The sequence below is a fragment of the Coturnix japonica genome, chromosome 13 (assembly GCF_001577835.2).
Source record: "Coturnix japonica isolate 7356 chromosome 13, Coturnix japonica 2.1, whole genome shotgun sequence".
Lineage (NCBI taxonomy): Eukaryota > Metazoa > Chordata > Aves > Galliformes > Phasianidae > Coturnix > Coturnix japonica.
In genome coordinates, this window is record NC_029528.1 from 10,033,795 (window position 1) to 10,043,706 (window position 9,912).

The window sequence follows — 9,912 nt, forward strand, 5'->3', positions numbered from 1 at the left end:
AGAAAACAACAAATATACAAAAACTAAACAACATAAGAAATGGAGATTTTTGTTTCTTATAATCTTTCTTAGACACAATAACCTTACACAAACCTGTCACCAAAAAAAAATCATGAACAGTAAATCTAAACACATAAATGTTTTAAAGGACCATTTTCATGTTGGTCACAGACCATCCAGAAAAGTAACAGTAAAAGTATATCATCTTCTACTCAACCTGCATTTCTCAATTACCTGTTTTTCTTCCTCTGGCATATCTTTTTCCAGTTCTAGTAAGTATTCCTCGTCCAGCTCTGTCTGCTTCCTTGTGCCACTCTCATCATCCTGTGAACTTCCCTCATCATCCAGTACAGGCTCTTTCACCTCAAAGGAGTCACGACAGTCATGGAAACACTCATCTGCTGTGGTGGGATCTTTGGTTGAAGATGGTATATCACCACTTGCCATGTCTGAGGGACTCTGGGCATCTTTGGGGCTTGTTCTCTCTGCTGCCTTCTGATCAGAAAGCTTTAAGTGCTCAAGCAATTCTTCTGGTGGATGTCCATCTTTAACCTCCTCCATGTCAGACTCCTTGGAGCGGTTTGATTTATAGAAACAAGAGAGAAATAACCCGCAATTAGCTTATTACAAACATCTCGACAACAAATACACTGCTTACAGATACACTTAATAACAAGTGATCGTCCTAAGGAAGCCTAATGAAGGATAAGGCAGATCTAACACATGCTTTTTAAAGTCACTGCAGAACTAACATGGCCCATTACTGCTCCCACACTCAACACACACCCCCGTGGTGCCCTATGGTACAACGAGGAGCCCCATACACGTACCCACGGGCCTTCAGCTCCCCACACCCAGCCCGAGACAACCGGCCCTGGGCCCCATTTCCGACACCTCAGCCCAACCCCACCCGCTGAGAGGCGGCTGTACCGAGGGCTCCCCATGACAAAGCAGCACCCGGACCCCCCCAAACCAAACCCCCTCACACCGCCCCCAGGCCACAACCTCACACACCTTCCCCTCCCGGCCGCCGCCGCCGCCACTCACCTCTCACCCTTCACCTCACAGATCACTTCCTACTACGTCAAACAGGAAGAGCCGCCCGCGGGCTGCCGGGATTTGTAGTCTCGCTGGATTCAAGGCGGTGCTGGGTGTTGGAGGCCGATGGAGACATGGGGGATGAACTGAGGAGATATTCCTGGTGTGACACCCCGAGGTGTGTGTAGGGAGGGGGTCAGTAGAAATGTCTTTGGTTGGATTCGTAGTTTGCTTCATGCTTGGAAAGTAAAGAAACAAGTTCTCTTAGTGTATCTTCAGATGTCCACGTTTGAGTATGAAACACCCTGCAGGTCGTGGGGCAGTTGTCAGCTTTGATCATTAAATCTCACAGGACTCGATACTGCTTTAATCAGCCTTTTAGTGTCTAATTCATTGCTTTAGGCAGAAGAATATGAATTATGAATAGCTGAAGCTTATGTACATACAAAAAACGAAATCTTATTATCAATTATAAATACCTGAGGTGTGGGAGCCATAGTGGTGAGGCTGGTCTCTTTTCAGTAGTGCGTGGGGACAGGACTAGGGGTAATGGGATGAAAGTACAGCATAGGAAGTTCCTTAATAAGAACTTCTTTACAGTGAGGGTGACGGAGCACTGGAACAGGCTGCACAGGGAGGTGGTGGAGTCTCCTTCTCTGGAGATATTTAAGACCCGCCTGGACGCCAAGCTGTGCGATGTGGTGTAGGGAGCCTGCTTTGGCAGGGGGTTGGACTCGATGATCTCTAGAGGTCCCTTCCAACCCCTACAATTCTGTGATTCTGTGATTTATTTAATCTTGAGGCCAGGGTTTTTTTTTTTCAAGGCAGTGATGTTTGTTTAAGCGAACACCTGGTGCAAAAACCCAAGAACATCTAATCCTGAATGAGTGGATCTGTTTGGTTAAGAGTTCAGATTGACTCATTGTTTTGAATGGGCTTATCTCTGAGGGTAAGCATGTATCAAAACCCAAGCTCACTGCATACCATAAGTGGAACATTATAATGCTGCAGTGCTTTCCAGGTTTCAGATCTAAACTGAAGAGGTAAAGTCAGACAGAGGGTCTATATCTCAAAACTGTCCTCTACAAAAACCTTTTTCTCCTTTCCAATTTTTTCCCCTGTTTCTTCCCAACCCCTCAGCCTGGTGAAGGTGATGTTGACTGGTGCAATCAGCTGATTCAAGCATGATGGAAAAGAAAAGCTGCAGGAAGAATGTTGGGTTGACTCTAACTTTGTCAGTAGCACTGAAAGAAAATAGCAAAGACCAATATAAAAGACTCGAGTTCTGTTGTTTCTGACCTTAAAGTTTTCTACTGGGCTGTGATAGAATCTAGTACATTTTTTACTGCTTTCAAGAGAAACTTAGATTTTGCCTAGCTTTTACGACTGTGAATGCAGTTCTACAAGTACAGAAATCAAGAGGGCAGCTGGGAGGCGTAGAGCATTTTATTCAGATAGTTAAAGCCGTGGTTTTAAAATTCATAATAGTTACTCTCTAGTTTGCAGCAATGTGTAATTGCCATTTGGGAAAATAGCTCTGCTTTTTCAATAAATCTATGGCAACTCATAGCCCAATATCCTTGAGTTAATGCAAACCTCTAATGAGACCAAATACAGTGAGAATTTCTGTTAGTTTCAAGGGTAAAATTCCGAAGATCTACCAGTAGACATAAAATAGTTTTTAGTGCTGCAGCCCAGCTGATTTTCTGCTGAACGAACTCCTGAGAGCAATACCTGGCACTAAATCTCACAGTGGGATATTGCAGTTCCAGCTTTTTGGCCTGATTTTCAAGACAACTCTGCACATAATTAGGCATCTAATCTGCGTGCATAATTGCAGTGATCTCAGGGACAATTGGGCAATGCTTTAGTGCTGAATTTCATTTGTTTGTTCATTTCTTTGATATATGTGTAAAAGCAAGAAATGTGACTGTAAGGAACTGATATCCCAGCACTTTGAAAAATTAGCCTGAAAATATCATCCTGATGTGTCATGTTTGTGTACTTTAAGAATACGTTAATTTTCCTGTTTAAGTTTTAGATGATCCTAAAATTGGCTTTTCTCTTATAGCATTCTAGTTTCACATACTGTTAAGTGTTAATACTGTTCAAATTAGAGCCTTCAGGATGCTTTACATGTTGTTGGTATCTTAGCATCACAGAATGGCTTTACTTAGAAGGAACATTAATGATCACATAGTTCTAACCCCCTGCCCATGGGCTGGTTATCCAACAGCACATCAGGCATCCACATCTCTAACATCTAACTGAAATCTCCCCTCTTTTAGTTTAAAATCTTTCTTCTTTGTCCTGTCCCTATCCAAGAGTTATGAAACTAAAACCCTGGATTCAAACAGCCAGGAACTTTGAAGATGTGCATAGTGAAATCTTCAGACACTCTCAAATACTAATATTTACAGCAGAAGATTTGTAAGGCAGGGCCAGTATGAGCCCACAGGCTGAGTGATGGGTGTTCTTGTTTTTCACAGTAGACCTAAGCTTTACAGGAGGAGACTGCAGGATTAGAGCAGCGTGGGGTTTGGAATTCTGCCTATTAAGAGGATCTTTCCACTGCAGCCTGCTTCAGGCCAGCTCTTTGGTGCATCTGAGTGCAGCTCCTGTCTCTTAAGCATTCCTGTAGGATCCCTGGTCTTGTCTCAATAGTGAAAGCAGGAAGCTTTGCTGGTGGAAACAGAAATCCAGCAGGTGGCAGTGTTGGATTCTTAATGTCCAGGTCCTTGTTCCTTTCTTTGCAAACCTCGTGCTATTCTCATGGAAATCAAGGCTGAAGATCCCACTTAATAAAATAGTGCAGGGCTGGGCACTAAGCTAACAAAAAGAATAGGGGTGAGCTGTTCCATAATTACCTCAGGCCCCAGAGCACATGCAAAATTTATTTCTGGGGACAGCCTTTTGATCTTCACAGTGAAGAAACGAAACCTTAACAAATCAAACACAGAAAAAATAATTACAATTTTTTGGAGGTCATGTAGAGTTCGAGTTCTCTGCTGGAATTAAACATTTGCCTACAAGTCTCAGTGGAATCAACTTATTGTGCTTCCCAAAGAACATATTAAAGAAAAATTCTGAAATGGGCTATCAAAGTCTTTTTAATCATCTGTAACCTAAAGTTCTACTATATCTACTTAGTGTGACTTATTCAAGAAACTGAAAGACTTATTCATTTTGACTGTCCATTCTCTTTTTCCTCCTCGTCTTGGCTGAAGTCTTATAAAGAGTATGGGAATTCTGTAATTAGTAGGTAGGGATTATGTTCTTCACTAATCAAGCTAATGTCTTTTGACAGAAGAAATTTCCAGTAACAACACCAGATTTCCTGTTCCTGTCACCTTTCAGTTATCTGAAAGACCCTAAGCCAGTACTTTGTCAAACCTGTTATTCTGATCAGTTTGGCTCAAATTGATAAGGAATAACACGAAATCCCAATGTGTTAATTAAGATTATTCTTTGTCTTTGTTTGGATATTTTGTAGAAGCAGAATGCTGATTGTTCAGACAGTGTAAATGAATTTGTCTCATTTGATCTCAAAACTACTTCAATTCGCATCTTCAGTGTATCTAAACTGGGATTTGCCACAGTGACATCACTAATGCATCTAGTGGAACTGCATGTCCTACAATAACAATAATAGACAGTAAAAAATGGAGGGGTTCAGACTGTAAACAAACCTCAGAGAACACTTAATATGGGAATTCCCAAACTGCAGCCTGTGGCTCTCACAGGTGGTCAGCAGATTTAGCTGGCCAAATAGTACTGCTAAAAGAAAGTACTTTAGATTACCTGTTACGAAGGTTATTAACGGTCGTAAATGTATCTGTATTTTTAATTACTTAAATATGGTAGTAACACATTTGCCTCTGGTAGAATATGCTACAGTATGTTTTATAGTTTTCATGTAAATCATCTTGCAGATGATGACTTTTGTTTGGGATATGCTGCTTTTTTCATTGATTTCAGACTTCCATTTTCAATAGTGCTAATGAAAAGGTGAAATTTCTTTGACTTTGTAATTTCTGTGGAGTTCACTGGTTACAGGAATAGGCAAACAACACAACTTTAAAGTTAAGCCATTGGTTAATTAAAATCAGCAATAAGCACGTCATTGTGAATGATTAAAAAGTAGAGAAAAAAGTTTCAGATAAGTATCTTATTAGAAGTGTGTACTCAAATGGGAATATTCCTAGAATTGTGGATATTTGAGGGGAAAAAACCAATGTAGGTTGTCACTGAGTATAAATTTAACCTAACTTCATGCTTCTGGATCCAGTATGAAAGAATAGAGGAATACAAGAGCATCAGTTCACATTGTAATGACATAAATGTACTAATATTAGTCTTGCTTTTCTCTATGAAAAAGCTTTGCTCGTTATAGTTATAAACCAGTCAGATAAACTTGGTGGCCATTAGGATGAGTAAAGGCTAATTTATGGATGTGTGACCTTTCTCTCTTAGCACTTTTCCCTTTCACTTAGTGTTTTCAGCACCCTCATTTGTCTTCCATGTTGTCAGCATGCTGTGTTCCACACTGCCATGTTTTATCAGGCAAATGGGAGCATGTGGCTTGGCTGCTTCTGGGCTATATGTGCTTACTATCTGGTTAGCATGTAGGAGCCTAAGTAGCTAGCAGGCTTTGAAAATGATTGAGGGACAAACTTCAAAAGAAGTCTTCACCTGAGAGGAGGCCCTAGTATGGGTCCCTTCTCTCTAATCAGCAGCCAACTTTCATAACATGGAATTGATTATCTTTCTTAATTTATCTTCTTTTCAGTATTGTGGAATTCAATGAAGAGGTTCAAAGGCTAATAAGAGAAGAATGGGAAAGGAATCTGACAGATGAACAGACATGTAAGTTCTTTAAAATACCACAGTAAAGATTAATGCAAGTTAATGAGCCATATGTTATTCACAAACTTAAATATATATCCACATCTTTTATCTATTACCAAAGGTGAAAAGAGAGTTTGCCTAATATATTGGAATAAGGACTGTTCCTGAACTGAGAATTTCGCGTGCGCAGGCTAAATTACATCTATTTTTGTATCTAGATTTCATTCTCTGTTTCCCAGAAATTGTTGCACACTGTCCAATATATATGAACTCTGTTGGTGCTTTTGGTGCCTTTAAAATGTTTTGCTTATTCTCAGCTGGCTGGCACAAATATTTCTAAACAAGCAGGAGAACAGAGTTAAGGATTTCTGTACACTTTCACCACAGAAAGCATAGTTAATGATGCTTTGATTACTGTGCATTCAGGGTGAAATTCCTCTCCCATTTCACAGTCAAACCAATAATTTCATATCCCAAGAGAACAATGAGTTGTTTGCATATAAATGTATACAAACAAAATCATAAGTAATAGATAGAGAGAGCTTAAGAAGATCAGTAATTTCTGTTTGTAATGTCAGCTGAGCAGATGGCTCCAACAAGCCACTACTATGAAAAATTTCCTTCCCTTTCCTCTGGGTCCTTTGGTGATTTCCTTCATACTTAACATATTTGCCAAATTCTATGTATAAATCTTCTAGAAATTTCAGGACAAGTAAAAGGAGAAGGTACTTGTTTAAAAACAAATGTGCCTGTATAAGTAAGGATATCGTGAATGATAAAAATCAACTATAAAATACCGTTGTCTGTGAATCCTACACAATGATGAGTTAGGTGTTCGAATATATATTCTAATACACACCACCTGGGAGAAGCTAAGCTAAAGATGTCTGCAGATGTATTCCAGGACATGCTGAAATGGCACAGGGCATCCTGAAATCCCTCCTTGTCCAAGGGCTTTGTTGACTGTGTGCCTCAGGAAGATATCTCCAAACATGTCAGATCTGCAGTCTAGGTATATCTGCTGGTTCTGTGAATCACGACTTACCTTTTGCACTAGAACATACTTCACTTGAAAGGTACCTAGTATTCCTTCCAAATCCAAAACTATCTCAGTGAATGGAAATATTGTTTGGTTCTATTAAAGTTATTAAAAAAGGTATGATGCATCTTCGTGTTAGCTGCAGCTGAAATATTTCCTTTTCAGCACTTCAGGATGAAATTGACATTTCTTTGTATCATCCACATAATGTCATGTTCTGCCCAATGAAATACGTTACCTGTAGCATTGCCAACTTGGTTTGGAAAAAAGTTAGGTGTAGCTGTTGTAGAGTATATTGAAAGAGAATCCATTTTATTCTCATGGGAACACGTGGGCTAGTTCATGGTCACTGATAGGAATAAGCAGTTGTTGGTATACCAGTAGATTCATACAATAGCTCTTGTGTTGTGCAATTTTATGCTAATTTGTATCAGGTAAAAGTCAAGCACAGCAACTGAGAGCAGGGAGAACATTTGTTCAATATGAAGTTGCTATTTTTACATTTTCAGAGTAGAGCCACACTTCATAATATTAATGTCCCCTCTTTTCTTCCTGTTGCATTTGGAAAGGTAATAGAAAACTGCATTTCCAAAGACTAAGGAATGTAAAATGCTCTAGAGTTTCAGTCTCGTTCAGTGAGATTGATTTTACCATAACTCTTTTCAAAAATAAGAAGCACTTTCACGATAGCTGAGTGCATTGAAGCCTAATGGGTTTAATTTATGTGCAGCTGGGCCATAACAGTACTCTGTGAGCCATTACAGCTGTGCCTCTCATCTGAACAGCTTGTACAAGCCTCTAGTTAGTGGTTAAGCTCCACACAGTAGCTTAACCTGGAGAAATTCACATTGTTTTATGAACAACATCTGTGCTAAATGGCTGTATCTCCTCTCTGGAGGCAAATCTATTTGCCTACAAGATGGGTTCATGAGCAGGTCAGTTATTAGGCAGAAAAAAAAAATATGCATGATGGACTGTATTTTCATCTGATAAACTGCCATGGTGTTCCAATGGCAGCTTCACTAAATTTTCTATGTTCTACTTGTTAAATGAATTTTAGCTGTACTAAAAATTTGGCCGATATGGGTTTGTCCCATAGTGTTTGATGACAGTGCCCTGACCCAAATAGATTTTCCTTTGAAGGAAAACGCTTCAACAGGTGTGTAGTGGAAATGCTAAGTCACAGCCTGAAGCAGTGATGGAACACCTGGTGGGAAGGTAGGGCCAACCCAGGGGATCTCAGTTGAGTGACCAGAAGGGATGGAGCCAGGATCTACCCCTTCCCAGACCTCATTTAAGGATTGGCAGTGGAGGCAAGGGTGTCTCTTGCTGGAGATTTGCAACTCTTTGTATCTGTGGCTGCTGTATTTGTGCTTGTTCTCATTTGCTGTAGCTGAAGGCTTTGCCATCCTGCTATTATTATCCTATTATAGTATTACATGGTGAAAGATTGAAAAATAGATAAAGGTGATTTCTGTGGGCTCGTTTGCCTTGGTAATAACAGAGGATTCCTTTAGTGAAAATAAAGACATTCAAGCTGGATTTATAATTGAGAAGTCAGGAGGCCTTGCAAGGGTCCATCCATCCTTTTTAGGATGGTGTGTCAGGCTTTCTCAACTGTAATCCCTGTGGTCCTTCCTTTAGTTATATGTATTACTTTTTGTCTCTGTTTTAGCAACCAGTGTGGTTGTTGCCTGTATCTTCATTGAAGCTATGGCTGGAGATGAATTAAACTCTGCATGTGATCGTGTCTCTTCTGATGAAAGAGAATCTTCTATAAGTGAAACACATTTTAAACAGAAGAATCCATCCTCCTTGCGTTTGTTACACTTATGCCATATGGGCTCTCTAATCTTAAAATTTAATTGGGAAGTTATGGATAATGAGGCATAATTTTTTAAAATGCTATGTGAAGTACATACCAGGTGCTGCCCAAACTCATTCTCACTTCTTTCTATTATCACAGTTTGCTGTGCTGGAGTGCACAGTTTGTCATTTCTTTTGTCTGATGCTCCAGAGGTATTAGAGGATCCTATAGGATGCAGCCTAACGGATATGCAAAGAAAAATGGGTCTGATGGTCCTGTCTGTCTTGGAAAGGACAGAATACATCTGTTTTGACTGTCTTTTGTTATTTCTAACTTCTTATTGTCCAACTTCAACATTCATTCAGCCTGAACAAGCCTTTACCCCTTCTTGTTTTTCCTTGTATCAGAAATATCCAAAGCAGAGCTTATTTTTGTTTCCTGTTTACTTGTCAAGGCAGCATAACACAGTCGTGTCAAGGAAGGTTGTTGCCCTTTATGCACTTGTCAGACTTAGGCTTTGGGAAGGGAAGCACTGCAGGGTAGAGAACCCATGAATCTTGAGCCACGTACGTTTTGCATGCAGTTCAAATGTGTCTCTCCTGCTAAAAAGATGTTATGATTTGGAGATCAGCAGTACTGTGGCTTTAGGGGAGTGGGTGAGTCCATACTACTGTAGTAGCAAGGCCTGGTAGCCATCGTAGCCCAGATCTTTTTTGGGGAAAATACTGGTGTCTGTCTGTGGAACACCTTCATATAAAGCCTTAGAGAGAGGAGATATGACACTAGTCTTGGGACTTTTGGCGTGTTAAGATTTTGGCCTCAATACAGCACTGGCTATTCTTAAAGGTGTGGACTAACACGATGTTTTTGGAAATCTTTTCTTCCTGATCTGTTACAGCGTTTAGAGAAAGCTGGGTTTTTCAGTGCTGAAATAACTGAGACTTTCTTTTAGTAGAATTGTATTTAGTAGAATGCTTATATATTTTAGAAATATTGTCCTCTTACGAGAAAGTTACAGCCTTCCTCACAATCAAAATGGGACTATTCAAATATTTCAAATTGCCTTAACTACAGTGGGATCAGAGGAGACTCAGAATGTACTTATGTAGTTCTCAATATCCCATTTGTCCATTGGAAGACCTTGGAACACGGTGTTCCTATCTTGAAGATATTCTCCAGA

The 9,912-nt window shown here is 40.0% G+C and overlaps 1 protein-coding gene across 2 annotated transcripts in view; it reads right to left on the reverse strand.

Annotated features, from left to right (window-relative positions):
- The window catches only part of TTC1 (tetratricopeptide repeat domain 1), a 31,413-nt gene extending 30,255 nt beyond the window's left edge, over positions 1 to 1,158 (reverse strand). Inside the window, exons 1-2 of one of the 2 annotated variants that reach the window (XM_015876073.2) lie at positions 1,048 to 1,158; positions 235 to 570 (exon numbers count right to left, since the gene is read on the reverse strand). In XM_015876073.2, coding sequence (XP_015731559.1) covers positions 235 to 561 — 327 coding nt within the window. In that variant the 5' untranslated portion in view covers positions 562 to 570; positions 1,048 to 1,158. Of the gene's footprint in view, positions 1 to 234; positions 571 to 1,014 lie in introns of both variants that reach the window. The other variant, XM_015876072.2, reaches the window with a different exon arrangement.
- Positions 1,159 to 9,912: the final 8,754 nt, after the last annotated feature.